Genomic DNA, 23,848 nt, shown 5'->3' with positions numbered 1-23,848 from the left:
ATTGAATGAACCTTGAATATATTGAATGAAACCCAGAATACAGTATATTGAATGTCTGCTTATTTTAAACTACTATTAAAGTCATGGAAATGGGGTCAAATATTATGGAAAAGTTTAGAAAATGAAAACTGTGGGAACTATGGTGGGAGGATGTTGTCTTGCCCTTGAGTTGTAATGATTATGTCTGGCTCATCATCGATACAGTCAATGACTGTGGCATCAATCTGTCAAGACAGAGTGTCATTTTATTTACACACACACACACACACATCAGTGAGCATATCTACTGCTTTTGTTCTTTATCTTTAATAAAGTTGTGTGAAAAAAACCAAACAAATGAAACGTTTGTTTTATGTCTCCGCCCCCTCCGCGGGGGCGGCGGAGGGGGCGGGGTCTCTGAGTCACGCTGCTCCTGATTGGTCGGCTCGGCCTGAGTGACGGCTGACGGAGGGGAATTCCCACGCGACAAACAACAAAACACACTTTTCCTGCCGAGGCTTCATTCACTTCCAGGTTTAACAGAGACTCAGAACCGAGGCGATGGATGGTGAGTACTGCCACTAATTACACTTATATATACATATAAATATGTAAATATATGTAAATATATATGTAATATATATATATGTATGAATATATGTGTGTGTACCTGAACAGGACGAAACTCAAGTGTGAGTGACAATCACACTAATGTGTCTGACTTCATCAACGAAAATCATTACAGGCTTTAAGCATTAAATCATGACGTAATAACGTAAGATAATAGTTTCTTATAGTTTATAATAGTTAATAATAGTTGATACTAGTTGATTAGAGTGTATAATAGTTGATAATAGTTTATAATAGTTGATACTAGTGCAATAACCATATGTGCAATATCTATGCAATATCTGTCTGTCTTCCTCACACTCTTCTACCTGCTTTTTTTGCACTGTTTTTTTCTTTCGCACTACTTTTATTTCCATTTCAATACTGTCTATATTTTGTAATTATATATATTTTTTACTTTTTACCCCTCCCCTGCATGTGTGTGTTAAGTGTACTGCTGCTGAACAAAGTGAGTTTCCCCATTGAGGGAGAAATAAAGGATTATCTTATGTTATCTTATCTTATCTTAATAGTTTATAATAGTTGATAATAGTTTATAATAGTTGATTATAGTTTATAATAGTTAATAATAGTATATAATAGTTGATAATAGTTTATAATAGTGTATAATAGTGTATAAGGTCCTGCAGGCGGCTGCTGCAGCGCGACACCATGAAAGTTGGCGGGTGACAGCAAACCCACGACGGCCGTAGAGGTGTGACATTTACACGGTGACCCTGACTGATGCGTTTGTGTCCCCAGTTCTGATGCCCACGATGCTGGACGACGACCCGCACCTCCGTAAGTCCTGGGGGGAGTTGAGGGGGCAATAAAATCACTCAATATCTGCTGTCTCACTTGACTTCCTCTTTTTGTCAAGTGTTTCTCTTCCACGCTCTTCCATTTCTGTGATGCATCGGCTCTTGCAGACCTGATCTCTAGTGTCGGGACATGACAAACAAACAGATTAAAGGCAGTTGTAATCTGCATTATGACAGTTTAACACAACATGCTCCACCAACAGCATGAAAACATGTCTATATTGGCCAGTAGCCAATCGCATTGGCTCTGCAGCGCACAACACAATCAGTGCGTTTACATGGGAAGTTTAATTCCTCTTTAATTCAGAATTAAAATTAAATCCGATTTAAAATGAGTAAAAATGACCATGTAAACACCTAATTCCGAATGAAAATGGCCATTCCGAATTAAACTTAATTCCGAAGTAAGTGGCTGGTTTATTCCGATTTTAAATCCGAATATAATAATTCCGCGATCGTGTATACACTCATTTTGCTTTAAATTAATTCCGGTCTTTCTGCTCGTTCCCTCACCCGTCTGTCTCCATGACGCTTATATTCCACGCTGGGCTGGTTTTCCAAACAAAGTTTCAAGATGGCAGCACGCAGTAAACGCTGGTCAAGAGCAGAGACCATTTATTTAATAAATAGCTTGGAGTACCTGGAAATAATTAAAAGAACCGATGGCAGGAAACATAAAACCTGTGAGCTTTTCAAAGTTGTAGCCGCTAAGTTTGTTTTTCTTCCGGTAGACGTAACTTCCGGTCCGCCCCCCTATCCAATCAGAACCTTCCCAACCCCCAGACCTTAAGAGGAATTGGATAAAGCCGATCAAACGTGTTTTCCTGTAAACCTCAATTCGGAATTACTATTTCCATGTAAACTCAAAGGAAAATAATTTAATTCGGAATTATTTAATTCAGAATAATTAATTCCGAATTAAAAAACATCATGTAACCATCAAGTTCACGTCGTGAGGAGGAGAAAGGTGTCAATGCGCTCCCGCAGCTGTCACCTCTCAAACCGGCCGAAACACTGAAAAACAGAAGAAAAACAGGGTTTTAGTTCCTCTTTCTCACGCACATCACGTGCCCGAGTTTGGTTTCATGCAAAAGAGAGAAAAGGGACACGTTTCGCACTTTCTCCGGCTGGTTTTACTCTTTTCTGTAGTGAATGAGATGTCATTATGTCAGATTTTGAGTCCTTTTAGGTCCTGATGTGAAGTGAGGTTGAAAACCAGTATTCACAACTTTAACACAAGTATTTGAAGCTTCGATTGACATTTTTATTGAAATCCTTGAAAGTGCTTGAATTTCAATGTTGTGTTTTCGTGGCCTGAAAAGTGCTTGAATTTTAGTTTAAGTGCTTGAAATTATAACTCTGTCTTTCACAAAATTGGGATCAGACTGTATAGTTTAGTTATTACAAGGAGAAATAAAATCAATAGGATGAAACATAACTAGATGTTTACAGCACGATACAATGTACATAATTGTGATAAAAAGTGGTAAAAATAATTATGAGTAGATATTTTACCCCAGCGATAAGGTGCTTAGAGATTTTGAAAATGACCCTTGAGAGTGCTTGAAAAGTGCTTGAATTTGACCTTGAAAAATGTGTAGGAACCCTGTTACGTGACTCCCTGACCGATGACGGAGTCTTGGTCCAAGAACCGAGCCGCTCGTTTTTGTGCACGCAGTTTTCGAGGTTCGCGTGGCATCAAAGTTTTGCTTTAACCGACACGAACGGGACGAGCATACCAGGACCAGGCGGGGGGGCAGCCTGCACCTGGCCCTGGTCCTGGTCCCCCCTTCAAGACAAAGACCGGTCCAGTCGAGGTGGTTTTGAAACGTGGATCAGACCCTCGTATCCAGATTCCTCCGTCTTTCCTCTTCTGTTGAAATTTTCCTTCTGATTTCATCGCTGATCCTCATGTCCCCCCCCGACCCCTGACCCCTGACCCCCCACAGTGGCCGAGCCGGCGGTGCAGATCTTCGAGCAGCCCAAGCAGCGCGGGATGCGCTTCAGGTACAAGTGTGAGGGCCGATCTGCCGGCAGCATCCCGGGAGAGAAGAGCTCCGACAACAACAGGACGTATCCCAGCCTGCAGGTGAGTCCCAGACCTGGACGTGGACTTGTGCTTTTTATTATTTTACCTCTTTTCTTATCATTTTATTTCATATTATTTGTTATTTAAGCGTACTCTTAAATTAAACGTATGACTTTTGAAAACCGTGCAAAGTTATGGATAAGCCCTGAATGCAGGCATTGTGATGTAGAATTGTCAAATTGGTTTGATTCACCGCACGAATCAGCACAGATTACTTTGTACATTTTGACCGTATAGAAACGTAATTCTTGCCATTTTAAGAATGAAATGTACCTGCTGGACTCTACTGCCCTTTGCTTTTTATTACTTTACCTCTTTTCTTATCATTTTATTTGTTATTTACTGTTTAATTGTGTCTTGCCGCTTTTACTGTTGATGTAAAGCACTTTGAATTGTGCTGAATTGTGCTTTACAAATAAACTTGTCTCCTCTGCAGATCCTGAACTACTGCGGGAAGGGGAAGGTGCGCGTTTACCTGGTGACCAAGAACGAGCCGTACCGGCCTCATCCCCACGACCTGGTGGGGAAGGACTGCAAGGACGGGTTCTACGAGGCCGAGTTCGGGCCGGACCGCCGGGTCATCGCGTGAGTCGCCCCCCCTCCGTTAAAACAACCACTGCAATGACATCAAACTCTCAATTCACACATCACGTCATTATTAGCAGCATTCGGTGTTTCACTTGTTTGGTTTCGGATGTAATTCTGAGGCCACACACACACACACACACATGTAAACGTGCTGCATATTTCATAAAAGCGTGTGTGTGATGGGAATTCCCCGAGTGACATCACCCAGATCTCTGCGGGTTACAGAGAGAGAGAGAGAGAGTCGGGGTGAGAGACGACGACTGAGTCACTGGCTTTTCTGAAACGTTCAGATCGGCGGGAATAAAGTCAGGGATCAGGGATCAGGGAAGCGTCTCTACAGATAACGACGCCAGTTTCTATAAAATCTGCATGTTCTCATGTGGTGTTTCTGTCGCTCAGTTTCCAGAACCTGGGCATCCAGTGCGTGAGGAGGAGGGAGGTGAAAGACGCCATCGTTCAGAGGATAAACAGAGGGATCAACCCCTTCAACGGTGAGTCCCTTCACCCCGGTGGTGAAACCAGACCATAATATCCTTTCTCTTTTCCTTCAGAGACAAATACGATCCATAGTCTGGTTATATTCCCTCAGAACTATGACGTTGACCCACAAACATACCCTGACTTGGGCCCCTGAGCAAGGCTCTTAACCTGAACTGCTTCCCCTGTGTTTGTTTTCATTTCTGGGCCAGTGCTGAGTTTGGAACCCAGACTTTCTGTTTCCACTGACAAAGAACTGGCTTCATCTGTTCCAATGACTGTGTTTACATGCAGTCAATAACCCTTTTCTAACCGGAATATTAGCAATAACCCGGTTTTGCACGGCCATGTAAACACCAATAACCCCTTTGAATAACCGGAATTTGCTCATATTCCCGAATATAAAACCCGAATATGACCCCTGGGTTACTCCTTTTCTAACTGAATATTTGCTCATGTAAACGCCTAACGGGATTTCCCCATCAAAAGGAACAGGAGTTTGTTTTCTGTGCATGTTCTTTTAGCAAGGAATCTTGGTCTTTTGAGTCAGGAAGTTCTTATAAACATAGAGAAACACAAGACCAGGAGGAGACTAATCACTTCATAAATGTAATGAAAGATAGGAATATTTTGGCATTTGTAGACGGTAGAAAGTACCGGGATAGCAAGATTTACAAAAGGTGAGCGAAAAGTTGCGCGAAGCAGGATTTGTACGAACGCCAGACCAGATCAAGCACTGCTGGAAGACGCTGAAGAAGGCGACTTCTACTGGGCTGTTGATTATCCGCCGTGCTGCTGTTATTGTTGTTTTGGATTTGGATACAGGAAGAAGAAGCGGAAATGACGGGAATTGCGTCATGATGTTCTCCGCGCGTCGCTGGTTTGATCCAGATATCCCAAATGATTAATTACCATGTAAACAGGGATAACCCTGTTTGCTCACGCATGGAAACAGATTATTCCCAATGTTTCAGTAACCGGAATATTGACCGTAACCCCAATTTTGACTGCATGTAAACGTAGTCACTGTAGCACCAACTCTTTGCTGGGTTTAGAGGAAAGAACCGCTTACGTAAGTGGAGGAGAACTATTACAGTCCTATTACAGCAGATACCTTGTTGTTGCTTCAACTTTCACGCAAACGCAGCAACGTAACTGACGTTTGCAGAGACGTAATGACGTGGCTCCTCTTAGCACCCGAGTTATGGAAGAACAAACTGGTTCTCAGCTGGTTCCAAGTTGAAGAAATTGTGAACTCTGGAACCGGTTTAGTGGAAAAGGGGTATCAGATGTAAATGGCTTTGGATAAAAGCTAAATGACAGTAGTCGTAGTGGATCGGCGAGTCTTTATAAACGATAATTATTTAGTTATTACGGATCCCCATCAGTCCTCACTGTAGTGAAGACTATTCTTCCATCCTGGGGTCCAATATTTCACACACAAAACAATAAAATACAATCCTTACAATTAAAACATGACTAAATCTAAACAAAAATGATCTGAGATGTGATGGAATTCAACCCTTAAATTGTTGAAACCAGCCAGAACCAACAAAAACAACAAAAAATATTCCATTTTACACACTCAGAATTTCAGAATAAACCAAGAATTTCAGAATAAACCAACTAACTAAAACTGACTCCCTCGCTAAGTACTGCTTTTCTTAATTTATCTTTGAATCTAGCTTTATTGTTTATGATTTATGGTCATGGATATAAATCCTGAGAAGGAGCTTGACAGGTTCAAGGTTCAGGTACATCCTGAGTTTTAAAGGTGTTTTGAACCTTTTTACAAACAACTGTTTCAACTTGAAGGTTTCCCTCGTCTGGATTCACTGGAGATGCTTAGTTTCTTGGTACTTTAGTGGGTTTTTGTCATTTGCTGCTGTTGCTTTGTGGGTAATATCAGATAACAGCCGTGAGGAAGCTGGAGTAGCCAGAGAAACTCCACGTATCTGCACTTGTTCATACGATTCTTATTTCTCACATGGTGCAGCCGGTGTCGGTAATATGGACGTGAAGCGATGGAAGTGGGTTCAGAAGAGCAGAAATCGTCCCACATCAAACACGGATCCTGCGGCGGGCGGATGCTGCTCCTTCCTGCCGCCGTTACGGTGAAACGGGGTGAAAAAACACTTCCAGAGAAGTGTTTTCAAGACAGCGGTCGACCCATTTCTCACGCAGCAGATCGGTCGCGGAGCCGTACGGCCATTTCCTCTGGCGGCGGTGGGGGGGGCGAGGAGAGGAGAGGCGAGGCGGCGCTCGTGTACAAACAGGCGTGCAGCTACTTCCCCATTCCTGCTCACAGTTGCTCCATTCAGCGGCGCGGGAGGCCATGTGAGCGCCAGGAATGCAGGATTCATTAGCCGGGCGAGAGCCGGGGGGGTTTCCCCGCCGCTGGAGACGGCGGGAGACACAGAGAGACGCCGGCCCGTAAATCTGGGCCAGGAACGGAGCAGCTTCTACGCTCTGAGTCTCTGTGTTTTTACTGCTGCTAATCTTTAACTGTCAGGACTCAACCGACATCGTGAATCTGCAGGAAACGGCACGTTTGAAGTTCGGCAATCCCTTCATACGCCTGACCTTCCTGAGCTACGACCTCGCGTCACCTGATCAATAGTGAGATCTTGAGCTTGATAGAATAGAATAGAATAGAATACTTTTATTGTCATCATACATGGGTACAGTGAGATTAAAAGCAGCATCACCTCTCCAGTGCAAGACAGTGCAAACAGATAGAAATATAAATAATAATATAAATAATAATAATAATAAAAATATAAAAGGTTAAGGTGTATTTTGAATAGTGAAATCTGTGTGAATAGTGATCTCGTTGCTACGGCAACAGCAACAAGGCTAAAAACCTCCTCCTCTGATGGGTTCACGGCACGAGGGTTAGATAAGCCCCAACTCTAAGATATCCTGGAGGTCAGAGGTCATCGTTGACCCCATGATGCAGACCCAAGCCCAGCTCTGTAGCCCCTAGACTACCACCCCCCCATTTACATACGCACGTCTTTCCCGCTCTCTTGGCTTCATATGTAAACATCTTTAGATTCGGCAAAATGACCTTGTGCATAAACGCACATTTAACAAACAAAAAAAAACAAGGGACACCTCTCAACACAACAACAGATTATTGTGAGGTACTTAAATTTGCATTGAATTCCAGATTTAATGGCTTTGAGATTTGGCCACATTAATGAGTTTCCCAAATTCATCCATCAGATGATCCAAATTAGACCTTTCAAAAAAGTAAGGCCCCCAAACATCGTCAAATAATGACTGTTTGTAATTGTAATTGTAATTTGTTTTATTTCAAAACAGGGACAGTGCACAATAAGACATTAATCTTGTACAGGAAAATAAGCATTGTGCCAGGCTGTAGCAGCCTGCTATTTTCCACCTGTAGTCCCTGTGCAGGTTGATGGAATAGTAAATAAAAATGAGTATAGAGAAAGAAAAAATAAGTAAAAGAGCAGAACAAAGCAAAGAGACAATAGATAAAATAGATAAATAGAAGTTAAAATGTTTTTTTTTTTAATGTTCCAGGGTAATTGTAAACGTTGGTTGTTTCGTAAAAGCGGCTCAAACTAATGAAAGAGGTGTCTTTGTTTCCCTCTTCGTCCCCGTAGAAGTGGTGAAGGTGCCACTTTTCAAACACAGCTTGTTGTACAGAGTTTTTGTGGATAAATAACGGCAGGGTTTCTTCCCGGTGTGACTTGTCGGCGTGTTGCGTAACGGCAGCGAGCTCCTGCGAGGTTCCTCAGAACGACATGCAGACGACACGGATCCACAAACGTGGTGAAATCGTGAGTCAGTGGAGCTACTTTCTGTGGCGAGGCCTTCACTCTCCTCCTCCTCGTTCTCACACCTCGCCCCCGCAGGCCCTCACTACCCCCCTCAACCAAGGCCCCCCCGTCCCCGTGGGTCTCTCTTTCCACCACAGACCCCTCCCAACCCCCAACACCCCCCCGCCGCCACCTACCACCCGCTTCACTTGCACCTGTCCGTCATTCCACTGGGTCACATGGTTCCATCTGCATCTCTGACACCTTCAGTTTCTCCACCGTGTGTGTGTGTGTGAGTTGAACTCTGATGTCGTGTTTAAAAAACAGAATAACAGGAGCGCTGCTGCTGTCCCTACAACCACCAGTGCTCTTGCAATGGGTGCAACAGTTAAAAAACCTTTATTTTACATGGGTTACATCTAAAAAACACCAAATTGGTGTTTTTTTAGATGTAACCCATGTAAAATATCGTTTCTTTTTTTACTTTTTTCAGTCCACCAGAGTGCCTGCATTTTTTCTTTTGAGTTCTCCGATGTCGTGTTTGTCGGAGACGTCACTTCCTCTCTGGGAGGATTTTCCTACAGATGAACCCCCACAATGCACCTCTGGCGGCCCCGTTGTGGTGGGTGTGGATTTGCCTACTTTGATGTTTTTCTTTTCAGAATCAGAATCAGGTTTATTGGCCAAGTCAGGTCAAACAAGACGTGCAATTTGACTCCGGTTGTTTTCGCTCACTGTACAGTAAATAGGCAAATAGACAAATGGCAGCTCTTGTTAACATAATACAATGTTATAATATTATTATTTTTGTACAGTCGTTGTTTCAAAATAGAGACGGAGGTCTCTGCTGAACATCGACGCAGAGGAACCTTTGTAATTGTCAGTTCAGAGGGTTCAACGGCTCTGGTGGGCTCCTATAGGCTCCTGTAGGGTCTTATTAACTACGTTTACATGCAGTCAAAATTCGGGTTATTGCTAATATTCCGGTTACTGAAACATTGGTAATATTCCATATACATGCGTGAGCAAACAGTGTTATCCCTGTATACATGGTAATTAATCATTTGGAATATGTTGATCAAAACCAGCGACGCATGGAGAACGTCATGACGCAATTCCCGTCATTTCCGCTTCTTCTTCCTGTATCCAAATCCAAAACAACAACAATAACAGCAGAACGGTGGATAATGAACAGCCCAGTAGAAGTCGTTTTGTTTCTCGGCCCTGTAGTTCGCCTTTTTCAGCGTCTTTTCCAGCGGTGCTTGATCTGGTCAGGCGTTCGTACAAATCCTGGTTCGCGCAACTCTTCTCTCACCTTTTTGTAAATCTGGCTATCCCGGTACTTTCTACCTTCTACAAATGCACAAAGGTTCATATCTTTCATTACATTTATGAAGTGATTAGTCTCTTCCTGGTCTTGCGTTTCACCATGTTTATAAGAACTTCCTGGACTCAAAAGAGCAAGATTCCTTGCGAAAAGAACATGTGCAGAAAACAGATTCCTGTTCCTTTTGATGGGGAAATCCCGTACATACATGACCAAATATTGTGGTTAAAAAGGAGTAACCCAGGGGTCATATTGGGGTTTTTAAAAACCAGAATATGAGCAAATTCCGGTTATTCAAAGGGGTTATTGGTGTTTACATGGCCGTGCAAAACCGGGTTATTGCTAATATTCCGGTTTTAAAAGGATTATTGACTGCATGTAAACGCAGTCATAGGCTCATAGACTCCTGTAGGTTCTCAGTGACGACACCGTCGGATATCCACTCGTTTGATCTCATGACTCCAGCGCTAGTTTGGGTGTGTTTTTTGTTTTAGTTTGTTTTTTTCCGGCGGCGAAGACGAGACACCACTAGAGCAAGATGCCACTTCCCAAAAGTTATAAAATATTCCTCCAAATGAAACTGAAACTTGTGTTTGAACATAGAAAAAAGGACACTTGTGTACGTTTGTGTTGTATTGATGTCGGTACTTTCACACATCCTGTCGCATACTTCTTAGATGCTTCTGGTACTTTATAGGTTTATGGGGATTCAAATTCTTACTTTTAGAGTCGGAACTTGACCCAAAAATAAAAAAGCTGCATCTTTGGCGTTTTTAAAAGATGCCTCGTGTTAGCTTCTGCGATCAGAGTTCTCTGAATCCAGGCTGGCAGTTTCCTTCACTTCCTTCCTCCTGCAGAGCTTCATGATTTGTGTGATTTGTTTGGTTCTGTAATAAAGTCTTGTAAACGTTTGGGGAAGCTGGGGCTGTTAATGGCGGCCTTCCTCTTTTTTCTTTCTGCTTCGCGCGTCAGCTTTACGGTCAGACTTCTAAAATAGGCTAAACCTGAAGGCCTGGGGGGGGTTAGTGGTTCTGCAGAGACGGAGCTGCAACGACATCCAGCTCAGTCAGACCTTTTTTTTTTTTTTTTGTATATACCAAAAAGAAGATTAGCAAAACAAAGCAAATTAAAGACACAAATCTATATGTAGATAGATATTTCCTGTTTGAAAGGGTGTAGGATGAAGTTTCAAAAAACTTTTCTAGTCCTACCCCTTCTAATGTTCTGTTTTTTACACAGAACCTCAAAAGAAAAGCATAAAAGAGAAAGAAAAGGCGGTTCGGCTGTCGGTTCATGTGTCCATTTCTATTTTGTATCCATTAAGAGTATTGATTTTAAAGATTTGTTTAAACTTACTTGGTGATTTGCATGATTTCATTCCATCTTTGCAGTTGTTCCACAAAATTAACTCCCATCACTGATACGTGACGGGTTTGGATGTTCGTACATGCTGTTTTTTGAAATTACATATTCCCCTGAGATTGTGTTTATTTTCTTTTATTTGAAACAACTTCTGGATTTCTTATGGCAACTGATGCTGATTGGCTTTGTGCGTGATTTGTATAGTTTTGAAGTCGACCTAAACATGTCCAGCCGGAACCAGGACCAGGGAGGGGGGCGGGCACTTTTAAGATGCATTTATCAGATTTTTGTCAGTGTTTCTGTGTGTGTGCGTGTGTGTACTCTAAGTATTACTCGAGGCCGACGCCCCCCCACCACGGCGTCCCACCACTTTCACTCACGTCAGCATCCTCCGTGGTCACTCGTGTCACGTACTCGCTCTTCTTTCCACCCTGGAGGTGACGTTGCGCGGTGTCACCATGGTGACGGGCTGTGGGCGGAGACGGCCTCGAACCGAGCGCAAAATATAGAAATTGAAAGGCAGAGGAAGACAGAGAGAGAGAGAAAGAGAGGGAGAGAGAGAGAGAGAGAGAGAGAGAGAGAGAGAGTGGGCCGATGTGAAAGCCCGGTGTCGGCGTTGGCGTCTGTCGGTCCCCGTGAGGTGTGTGTGTGTTTGTGTGTGAGTGTGTGTTTGTGTGTGTGTGTGTTTGCATGTGCATCGTGAAGGTGGGATGTGTGACGTTCAGACATAGACGTGCGTTTGTGTACAAATATGCATATAAGAGCATGTAGGTTGAGGATATTAGGAGGTAAAATGCCATGGCCAGGTACTTTTTTTTTTTTTTTTTTACATATATTTAGTGAGGGCAATGAAAAAAATAAGATTTACAATAACAATAGAAATATCAATATTTTACCATTTTTTTTCTTTTCATAACAATAATTAAACAAAAATAAATAAATAATAATAAGAATAAGAAAAAAAAAAAAATATATATATATATATATATAAATAAATAAATACAACAACACACCCCTCTCCCCTTCCCTCCCGCATATGGTCAATACATTACATCATTCAAAATCATTTATCTTCTTTTCACATATGCATAACAATACTGGAGCAAATGAATAATAAAGTAAATAATCAAGTCCTGAAAAACACATTCTTTAATGCAGTAAATGATTCAGATCATTAGCTAGACCAATAAAGGCAAAAAATCAAAAAAGGCTCCCCAAATAAGTTCAAAGTCTCTAGGACTAGGACTTTTTTCTAGCGGAATACAATATTTTTTCTGGAGTGCTATATGATACAAGTTCATTGATCCACTATTTGGGTGCTAGGGATTTTTCTGATTCTGATTCTGATTTACAGTTTTTAAAAAAACTATTTTTTGCCACAGTGCCTGCAAGGAGAATTAAGTACTTTTCATGATAAGTCATATTTAGTGAACTGATATCTCCCAGTATCCAGACTTTACTATCAAGAATATAGGATTTTAAAATGTCAGAGATTATTTTAACAACGTATTTCCAGAAAGCATCTATAATCGGACAGTTCCAGAGTATATGGAGAAGATTTCCAGTGTTTATTTTACATTTTTGGCATGGCCAGGTACTTGATGATTTTATATCTTGGTGTGATGAAGCCTTCCTTCAAAATGAACGTCTCTAAAACAAAAGAGGTTTGTCTTGATTTTAGACGTACATCCCCAGTTCCTCACTGTAGTATTCTTCACAACCAGCCAGTTGAACTAGTGACCAGTTACAAATATCTCGGCACTATAATTGATAATATGCTCAAATTTGAGGTGAATTGTGATACGCTTTGGCAACAAAGGTCAACAACGCCTCTTTTGTCGGAGGAAGCTCGCTAAATTCCAGGTAGACAAAACCCTGAGGAAAATGTTTTTTAGTGCTTTTATTTAATCTGATATTTCATTTTGTATCGTTTGTTGGTACGGAAATCTTGCCAGCAAGGAAAAAAAAACTCCCTGGGGAGAATTGTGCGTGTTACTTCTAAAGTTGCTGGGGTGAAGTTCAGCAGTCTGGACCAAATGTTTAATTCTCAGGTGCTTAAGAAAGCAAAGTCCATTCGCAGGGACGATACTCACCCTCTTAACCAAGAATATAAGCTTCTTCCCTCTGGCCTTCGCATAACTGTTCCACCAGCTACAAAAAAATAGATATAAATATTCCTTTGGGCCTCTCTTTCTCCATTAAGGCTTTGAACACTGCAGAAAGAGGAGGTAACACTGTGGTTTAGAACCTGGTCCATGCTGCCACCTGTGCTGTTGACATTTATTTAAAACTATTTATGCTGATCGGTAGTCTCCCTTTTTATTGTTTCCTTGTGTTCTGTGGGCTATGAGCTTGGTGCATCTGATGTAGTTTTCTCTGCTCCATCATGTATGTTTTTATGTCTGAACGTGGCTGTATGATGAATGTGTGCTGAATGTTTATATCTGCTGCAAACATAATCGCCCTTCAAGGGACCAATTACTAAAGTGAAGTGAACTGAAGTAAAAAAGACATAATATGTAATTTTATGACGACATGATGCTGTTGTGACTCAGAGGAAACGTGATCTTTTAAGTTTCAAGCTTTATTGTCAGATATGTCACACATGAAATTACCGTCCTCTCTGACCCACGGTGCAAGATACATGTAATAAAATAGAAGAATAAAAATAAACAGTCCACTAATGTTGCTTTGGTCAACGTAAACTATGACTAAATGTCGTCGTCAGCAAACCTTTATCCCCTGAGGAAAACGAGACGAGACGCAACGAAAATGCTGGTCATGTGACGGTAACGATTATTAAATATATAATCGTAGTAGTGTCCTTGGGCAAGACACCTTACCCACCTTCCCCCGTGTGAATGTGTATGAATGTGTATGAATGTTGGTGGTGGCGGAGGGGCCGTTTGGCGCGATATGGCAGCCACGCTTCAGTCAGTCTGCCCCAGGGCAGCTGTGGCTACAAACGTAGCTTACCACCACCAGAGAGAATGTGTATGAATGAATAATGATCTCTGTAAAGCGCTCTGGGTGCCTTGAAGGGCGCTATATAAATCCAAGTCATCATTATTATTATTATTATTATAATGCAATATCGTAGAGGAATAAAAACAAGACTAAAATGTAGATTACAAAATAAAAACTCTGCTAAAATGTGTCTTCCTTTTTCGTTGACCAAAACGAGACAGGTGTTCTACCAAAGATCCTTAATGTCCATGTTTTCAGTAGGTTCCTCTGGTTTAGTTCTGCTGCTGGGTGACGAGACAATCTTTGGATCCACTTTCCTACATAAATGTGGAAAAGAAAACCCAATGTGTCGTCCAAAAAGAAAAAGATAAGGAGAAATCGGGAAAAATAAATATGTTGTAAACTCAAATCAGAGTCTTCTGTATCTGGAATGAATGTATTCTTGAGTCTATAAGGTAACAATAATATAATAATAAGATAACCTTGTTTGAATTGTAAAATGGGTTTGGCTAAATACAATCTTTGATTAAAACTAGACTAAAATGGTCCTGGAAAATTCTGACTAAAATAAGACTAAAATGCTCAGACTTTTAGTCGACTGAAACTTGACACGAATAAAAGGAGAATGAACGTGACTAAAACTAATAAAAACTAAAATGATAGCTCAAACCAAAGACTAGACTAAAACTAAAACTAAAACTGAAACAGGCTGACAGAAACAACACTACAGTCCACAATTAAAATGACATAAACTAAAGTTGAATATTCACCATGATGAAATAAAATAGTTCTTTTTCAACAAACGTCACAAAAAAAGAGAAAATATTTATGTAGAACTGGGAATATTTTGTTGTGATAGAAAGTAGTTCCGGCCAGAACTGCTGCAGGTGGACGACTTTACTTCACTTGCTTGTTATGAAAGAGCAGAGAAAGGAAGTTTTTATTGCTTTATGACATTATTGCTGTGGAGAAGTGGTTGTTGTCGGCGTAACGTTTGACTGATCTGAATGGGTGTGACCTCAGTGCCCCGGGAGCAGCTGCTGCAGACGGAGGAGTACGACCTGAACGTGGTCCGGCTCTGCATCCAAGTCTTCCTGCAGGACGAGAGCGGCCACTACAGCCGAGGCCTGAACCCCATCGTCACCAACCCCATCTACGACAACCGTGAGTTTGAGGAGGAGCCGGCGCCGCGTTTACGTGCCGTCAAAGACGCCGCTTATTATTGTTGATTGGTAAAGTTTTTTTATGAGCTTTAAACATAATTTTCAGAATACTATATAATCTACCAATTCATGAAATTTCAACAATTTTAACTGAAGGAATAATGGATTTGTTGGATCTCTACATCATTTTTACTGATAATTCTTATGGCTCTTTTTTTAAAAGGTAAATTAAAGGTAGGGTAAGTCAGTGATGATATTGCATGTATTTATATTCTAACAAAAGCCACCACATAATACATATAATACCATATAATACACCCCCACAAAACTATAAGTGGTTGGTATAATTTGGGGGGGGGGGGCAGACTCCCACCACCCGGTTTCATGTACAGGGCCAGGGTTGTGTACGAGAGACACAACCCTGGATTTCTTTTTATATTCGAGAAAAAAGTCTAAATGTCGAGAATAATGTTGAAATACAATGTCAAGAATAAAGGCGAAATTTAGAGAATAAAGTCCAGATTTAGTGAATAAAGTTGAAATACATTTCGACTTTTTACTCGAAATTGTACTTCAACATTAATCTCGACATGTCAACTTTTTTCTCGATATTTCAACTTTTTTCTCAAAGTGCATAATGAAAAAAAAATCTTCCTCCTCTAAAATATTATTTTTATTTTCTCCTGCCTGGCCCTAATAATGTGACAAAAAGTGTTGCTGTGATAGAAGAGAAGATAATTACTTACCCTACCTTTAAAGTAGTAATAAAATTGGCACATTTAACTAAAAACCATGTGTAATGTTTGTAATGTTTCAAAACAGGAACTTACTCCTGCAGTCCTAATTTTGATCTGGTTTGATCTAGTGCAAGTACGGAGACCTTTTTTCAGCCAAAAACTTAAACAAAAGTCTATCTGTAATCAATGCTCATTTTCTGGAATAAAAACATGTTTTAAAAAAAAAAAAACATAAGGCCGCCGCTGAGGCCTTATGTTTAAAAAAAAAAAACATAAGGCCGCCGCTGAGGCCTTATGTTTTAAAAAAAAGAACATAAGGCCGCCGCTAAGGCCCGGGGCGTGTCGGCTTCACGGCCTGCAGCAACGCCGGGCCGCGGCCGCAGCTGCAGCCAGCCGTTCTCACCAAACGCTGCTTCGCACGCAGAAAAGGGGAAGTGCTTTACGAAGAGCACCCACCGTTGCCATGGCGCACATCCTCTTCTGACAGCAGGCATGTGACATGTGACTCAACCTGCTGAGGTCTCATGCCTCAAAGCCCAGGCAGAATCAATCTTCACACTTCTTCTGCATAGTATATCGAGGTTAACCCTTTATGACCCGCCGGAGCGCCGGCGCTCCCGTTAGCATACTGATTTTCAAAATAAAACCAAATAAAACAGAGCAATAATTAGAGAGAGTTTCACTTCAATATCCTGCATTTAGTGTCACAGAGTTTTAATCCATTAAATCTTTGGAAAAATCCCATAATAATCCAGTAAAATTGCAGAAATCTTCATAATTGACGTTGCAGGTTATTTATAGATCCGGTTTGTGTTCACAGCTCGTCCTACGTTGACGTACGTAGTTTAGTCCAGGTTTAGTTTAGTCCAGGTTTAGTTTAGTCCAGGTCCAGTTTAGTCCAGGTTTAGTTTAGTTCAGGTTTTTCTCCCGGGAAACTAGTCTGTTTGAATTTGCGCTCTTGTTCGTGTTTTCGAGATTTTCACGAAAGATTACTCGACACACACACACTACACACTCACTATACACCACACACACACATAACGGTTTATCGTCAGCAAAGTTTTGGAGCTGATTTCAACGCTGGATGAAGACGTGATATCTAAATCTAAAATGATATATCTCAAAAACTAAAGTATGAATTCATTCCAAACAGATTTTCTGAAAAGATCTGACAGTTTTCTGTGTTACTTTTTTCCATTGACAGTTTTGAGGGATCTAGCTGTGGGATTTCTGTATTTAGAAAAATATGTGTAAAATTAAAAAAACATTTACATTTTTTTGGTAGTTATTTGCATTTTTTATCAATTTATTTAGTTAATAAGGACTTGTAACATCCAGATTATTAAATATTGGTTTAGATGGGTTGTTTTGATGCATAGCAAATAAAAATACTCCATAAAATGGCGGTATAGCATGCAGAAATGTAAACATATGCTTAGACGAACTTAAGGGTTAAAATAGCGGAAAGGCCTCCGGCCCTGGCCCCGCCCCCTCCTGCAGGACTGCTTTTATTCACGTTTAACGTCTGTTTTTCGTCCCTCAGGAGCCCCGAACACGGCCGAGCTGAGGATCTGCCGGGTCAACAGGAACAGCGGAGCCGTTAAAGGCGGAGATGAGATCTTCCTGCTCTGCGACAAAGTCCAGAAAGGTAACGCCCACCACCACCACCACCGCCGCCGCCGCCGCCGCCGCCGCCGCCGCCGCCTTTCTGCCGCCTTTCTGCCGCCTTTTACAGCGTTTTCATCTCCTTATCTCTTCTCTCCGCTCATCTTCCACATCCATCGATCCATTTCGCCTTGTTAAGCCGCATTTTGTAATAATGGTGCATTTTGTAATAAACGTCCAAAATGTAATAACTTTTTCATTTCATTTTGTAATAAAGCCCCATTTTGTAATAAAGCCCCATTTTGTAATACATTTTGCCACATTATGTAATAAGTTATTGAATTTTGAGAAGATTATTATAAAATGCACTTGCAACTTTTTTTTCTAGGAAATGTAAAAACATGATGCATTATGTAATAATACCTATTATTGTTGTTTGTTTAACAATGAATTTATACAAGAGTGACTTTTGTTGTTTTTTATGCAATTTCCCTTAGAGCTACGTAGCCCAATAAATCTATGTATAATACTCCAAATATAACTTTAGTTGCCTATTTGAAGTTTGGAATTATATAGGCCAATAACAAACGAATAAACTATGCTTTAGAATTGTTATTACATAATGCACCATGTTATTACATTTTCTAGGGAATAAAAAAGTTGCAGGTGCATTTTGTAATAATCTTCTCAAAATGTAATAACTTATTACATAATGCGGCAAAATTTATTACAAAATGCGGCAGTTTATTACAAAATGAAATGACAAAGTTATTACATTTTTGACTTTTATTACAAAATGCGGCTCCTAAAGCCACATCTCTTTGCATGATGACTCAGTTTTCTGCCCCTGACCTCTGACACCGCCATCGTTTCCCCACAGACGACATTGAGGTGCGTTTCTTCTCGTCCGACGGCTGGGAGGCCCGCGGCTCCTTCTCGCAGGCGGACGTCCACCGCCAGGTGGCCATCGTCTTCAAGACGCCGCCGTACTACAACGCCTCGGTGGCCGAGTCCGTCACCGTCAGCATGCAGCTGCGCCGGCCGTCCGACCAGGAGGTCAGCGAAGCCATGGACTTCCGGTACCTGCCCGACGACAAAGGTGAGAGGTCGCCCCGCAACATATTTGCAAATAAAGAACTTCAACTTGTTCATATCTGCAAATTAGGGCTGGGGATCGATTCAAATGTCAAGAATCGATTTGATTCCGATTCTTAAGATTCAGAATCGATTATCAAGATTTGAATCGATCCGATTCCGATATTGATTTGGTTTAGTGTTATTAAAACTGTTTTTTGAGCAGTTGCATGAATTATATGACTATAGTTATGCAACATATTAATACTAGTATTATATTGAGATTCAACAGCAAGTATTGGCAGCTAATGATGCTGTGAGGACCAATCAGCTCCCAGAATGCTGATAGAACTGCTTTCAGAAACATCTTGTGGGTCAGAATTACCAAACAGATCCAGGACAGCAAACAGAGACGTATGAAATCGGTTTTTATTTTTTCCATTTTCGGTCTATTTCGGTTTTTAATTGTTGAGAATTTGGATTTTAGCATTTTATGAAAATGACAGTATATAAAGCAATGAAATATAGACAATTTATGCAATTATAACTGAAAACGTTAATGTTTTCATACCTTTAAACATATTTAAAGGCAAAAACATGGCACCAGTTATTCTTGTGTCCAACAAAACATTCCTTTCTTGGAGATTTACAGCCTCTGAGTAAAGTTGAAAAGCCACTAGGACAATACATGATTGTATAGTGAACAGTTTTAGGATAGGGGGGCGTTTCATTCGTACTTCTCACCTAAAAATATTGAAATGAACTGAATTTGAACTAGTTCAACGTGAAAATGGTTAACTATGAACGTGAACTATTCATTTTTAAACTATGTGAAGTGAACTTTGAACCAGTTCATAAGAAGTAGGAAGCCAGGTGGCTGATGGGAACTTTCTGTGTGTCCTGCAGATCCATACGGCTACAACGAGAAGAAGCGCAAGTACCTGATGAAGATGTCGGGACTGGCAGGTAAGCGAGGTGGCGGCGATGACCCTGAAGCCGTTCTGCTGCAGGTGAAGTGAGTTCTAACCGTTGTTGTTGTTGTCGTCTGTCTGCAGGGGGTCAGTTCTCCGGTCTGGGGATGAGCCGGCCCAAGGCCGTGCCGCAGAGCAGCCTCACGCACATGCACCGCAAAGGTAAAATGACATAAACTAAACTTGAATATAAGTTCAGAAAAGGAATGGATAGTAAATGTTACTGATTTAAATTGGACTGAATTTGGAGATGAAACCTGAATTTTAGATATTAAAGCGTGAAATGACATCACTTACCATTATAGTAATCAGATTACACCGTATATCAGCATCACTGAAATGGACCTTTACTTATTATGGTTACTTTCTTCAACGAAAATTATGACTAAATATCATTGTCAACGAATCTTTATCACCTGAGGAAAACGAGATGAGACGCAACGAAAATGCTGGTCATGTGACGATAACGATAATTAAATATATAATGCAATATCGTAGAGGAATAAAAAAAAGACTAAAATGTAGATTACAAAATAAAAGCTCTGCTAAAATGTGTCTTCATTTTCATTGACCAAAACGAGGCGAAATGTTACAATAATAATATACATATACATAATTTGTAGATGAAACCTGACTTTTAAATATTAAAGATACAATTATCAACTTGAAATTACATTATTTACCATTATAGTAATCAGATTACACTGTATATCTGCATCACTGAAATGGACCTGATGCTTAATCAATCACAACAATATGCAAATATTATTCATATATTTATTCAAACAGGGCCGTTATAAACACAAAACTGTAATTAAATACAGAAACATGCAGATGCACCAAAACATTAAATCAAATGCAAAATACAAATAGTTTACAAAACTGTACATTAACAAGAGGAAGAACTGCTGATCACCAGATTCTGTCACCTTGGTGCAACGGACTCTCAGTTATCAGAGTCCGAGACCAGGACCACAAAAAAGTGGTCTGGAGACCTACAAGTCTACCAATTTGTCATAATTTTTATTTAACTTTACTTCAACAAATCTTGATACTTACAACATTCACAGACTTTGATGACGATGATGCATTAATTAGAAATAGATGTGTTGATGCAGGACTCCCCTTTACGGGGGGGTCAAACATGTATACGCCGTTGCCATGGCGCCACACTGGCCACGGTTACATGATGTTTTTTAATTCGGAATAATTAATTCAAAATAATTCAAAATAATTCAGAATTAAACTATTTTCCTTCGAGTTTACATGGAAATAGTAATTCCGAACTGAGGTTTACATGGAAAACACGTTTTTATCCAATTCCTCTTAAGGTCTGGGGGTTGGGAAGGTTCTGATTGGATAGGGGGGGCGGACCGGAAGTTACGTCTACCGGAAGAAGAACAAACTTAGCCGCTACAACTTTGAAAAGCTCACCATTTTATGTTTCTTGCCATCTGTTCTTTTAATTATTTCCAGGTCCTCCAAGCTATTTATTAAATAAATGGTCTCTGCTCTTGACCACTGTTTACTGCGTGCTGCCATCTTGAAACTTTGTTTGGAAAACAAGCCCAGCGCGGAATATAAGCGTCATGGAGACAGACGGGCGAGGGAACGAGCAGAAAGAAAGACCGGAATTAATTTAAAGAGGAATGAGTGTATACATGATCGCAGAATTATTCTATTCGGATTTAAAATCAGAATAAACCAGCCACTTACTTCGGAATTAAGTCTAATTTGAGAATGGCCATTTTATTTGGAATTAGGTGTTTACATGGTAATGTTTACTAATTTTAAATCTGATTTAATTTTAATTCTGAATTAAAGAGGAATTAAACTTCCCATGTAAACACTCACTGAGCTCCTCTCTCTGTGTTCCAGACCCGGCTAACCTGTACCTGAGGCAGCAGGTCCAGCAGGCGTCTGCGATGGCGGCGCCGGTGGCGCCGATGTTCGGCCAGACCTACCAGCCGGGTCACCAGCCGGGTCACCAGCCGGGTCACCAGGGGGTCATGATGACATCACAGGCCCAGAACCTCCCAATGGGCGGGTCGTGGGTGAACCCCAACCCGGCGCTGTCCATGGACACGGTCACCATGGGGGGCCCGCTGGGGGGCCCGCTGGGGGGCCCCATGGGGGGCCGCCTGGGCGGCGCCAGGCCGGCCCACGGGCCCGGATACCCCCGGCGGGCCGAGCAGCAGCACCACCCCGACAGCAACCCGCTGCCCCAGCTGTCCATCCGGGACCTGCAGTGCCTGGACCCGGCCCCCGGGGGGGCCCTGCTGGGCCCCGCCGAGCCCCAGAACCTCCACAACCTCCACAACCTCCACAACCAGGCCCTGTTCCACCAGCGGGACGAGCTGGGCCCCGAGCCGCCGGCCCAGAACCGGAACCAGGGCATGCAGGCCATGTGGTCCAGCTTCAGCAGCCAGAACAACTTCAACGGGTCGGTGCCGGCGGGGCCGGCGGGCCCGGCCAGCGGCGGCTCCTTCCCCTTCCTGGAGGGCATGGAGGAGGACGACTTCCTGAAGAGCCTGGTCGGGGCGGCGGCCCAGCCGGGCTTCACGCTCAAGCAGGAGCCCCAGGTCCAACCGGAGAGCCAGGGCAACACCTACACCAACTTGCTGCCCCGGCCCATGAGCAACGGCACCAAACCCGGCACCGTCTCCCTGCAGAACACCTTCCCCAACAACGGCCTCGGCCCCGACGGACACTTCCAAACGCTGGCCGACTGGGTCAAAGCCTCCCGGCAGAACGACTAAAAAAAGGGATTTTTCTTTGTTTTTTGGTGTCGAGATGTTTTTACCGGAGGCAGCTTTGGATCACGGCGGCGTCGCTCGGCCCGCCGGGACAGAACCTTGACTTTGGTGGGGGGAAACGGGCCGAAGCCGCCGCCGGTTCCGGCTGGATCCCGTAACCAGACCAGGCGGTGCCGGTCACGACTGTATCTGTAACATCCGTCTGGTCTCATTCGGGCCCGGCAAGCGTTTGCTTTTCTGTTTTTTTTGCTTTGTTGCGAATGTTTTAAGAGGTACTTACATCCGGTTGGTGGTTTGGAAGGTACTCGATGGACCGAGCTCAGATACTGGGCTGCTTCTGCAGAACCCAAACCTTCAGGCCCGATCCAACCCCCAGCGAGAGTTACTGTAAATATTTGAGGAAGTGAATGTACTGTTTTCTTTTCTCGTTGTACTGATGTCTCTCTTCATGTACGGAAGAGTATTAGGGCCATGCAGGAGAACAAATATTTGAGAGGGGAAGTTTTTTTTTATTGTGCACCTCGAGAAAAAAGTCCAAATGTCGAGAAAAAAGTCGAAAAGTCGAAATGTGGAAAAAAAAATTGAAATCTCGAGATTAATGTTGAAATACAATTTCGAGAATAAAGTCAAAATTTCGAGAAAAAAGTCGAAATGTCGAGATTAATGTTGAAATACAATTTCAAGAATAAAGTCAAAATTTCGGGAATAAAGTCGAAATTTTGAGAAAAATGTCAAAATGTCGAGAAAAAAGTTGAAAAGTCGAAATGTGGGGAAAAAAAATCGAAATGTCGAGATTAATGTTGAAATACAATTTCGAGAATAAAGTCAAAATTTCGAGAAAAAAGTCGAAATGTCGAGATTAATGTTGAAATACAATTTCAAGAATAAAGTCAAAATTTCGGGAATAAAGTCGAAATTTTGAGAAAAATGTCAAAATGTCGAGAAAAAAGTTGAAAAGTCGAAATGTGGGGAAAAAAAATCGAAATGTCGAGATTAATGTTGAAATACAATTTTGAGAATAAAGTCAAAATTTCGAGAAAAAAGTCGAAATGTCGAGATTAATGTTGAAATACAATTTCGAGAATAAAGTCAAAATTTCGAGAAAAAAGTCGAAATGTCGAGATTAATGTTGAAATACAATTTCAAGAATAAAGTCAAAATTTCGGGAATAAAGTCGAAATTTTGAGAAAAATGTCAAAATGTCGAGAAAAAAGTTGAAAAGTCGAAATGTGGGGAAAAAAAATCGAAATGTCGAGATTAATGTTGAAATACAATTTTGAGAATAAAGTCAAAATTTCGAGAAAAAAGTCGAAATGTCGAGATTAATGTTGAAATACAATTTCAAGAATAAAGTAGAAATTTCGAGAGAAAAAAAAGAGCCAAAATTCTGAGAATAAAGTTGAAATACATTTCGACTTTTTTCTCGAAATAGCGACTTTTTTCTCGACATTTTGACTTTTTCTCAAAGTGCATAATGAAAAAAAAATCTTCCTCCTCTAAAACATTATTTTTATTTTTCTCTTATTTACTCT

General features: G+C 41.4%; 1 protein-coding gene across 1 annotated transcript; it reads left to right on the top strand.

Moving 5' to 3' along the window:
* The first annotated feature begins 520 nt into the window (after positions 1-520).
* Positions 521-22,835, top strand: rel (v-rel avian reticuloendotheliosis viral oncogene homolog). Its single transcript, XM_061744868.1, has 11 exons — positions 521-547; positions 1,351-1,389; positions 3,359-3,498; positions 3,935-4,083; positions 4,486-4,577; positions 15,034-15,174; positions 17,454-17,558; positions 18,396-18,614; positions 19,496-19,555; positions 19,645-19,722; positions 21,439-22,835. Exons 1-11 carry the CDS (start codon positions 541-543, stop codon positions 22,317-22,319), a joined length of 1,911 nt encoding a protein of 636 aa, XP_061600852.1. The 5' UTR covers positions 521-540; the 3' UTR covers positions 22,320-22,835.
* The last annotated feature ends 1,013 nt before the right edge of the window (positions 22,836-23,848 follow it).

This window comes from Cololabis saira, chromosome 17 (assembly GCF_033807715.1).
Source record: "Cololabis saira isolate AMF1-May2022 chromosome 17, fColSai1.1, whole genome shotgun sequence".
Lineage (NCBI taxonomy): Eukaryota > Metazoa > Chordata > Actinopteri > Beloniformes > Belonidae > Cololabis > Cololabis saira.
The sequence above is the reverse complement of the archived record's forward strand: the minus strand, read 5'-3'. Positions and strand labels throughout refer to the sequence as shown.

Coding starts and splice junctions, on each gene's coding strand:
- rel (XM_061744868.1), top strand. Junction 4,084..4,485: donor CCGGACCGCCGGGTCATCGC/GTGAGTCGCCCC, acceptor TCTGTCGCTCAG/TTTCCAGAACCTGGGCATCC. Junction 4,578..15,033: donor AGGGATCAACCCCTTCAACG/GTGAGTCCCTTC, acceptor GTGTGACCTCAG/TGCCCCGGGAGCAGCTGCTG.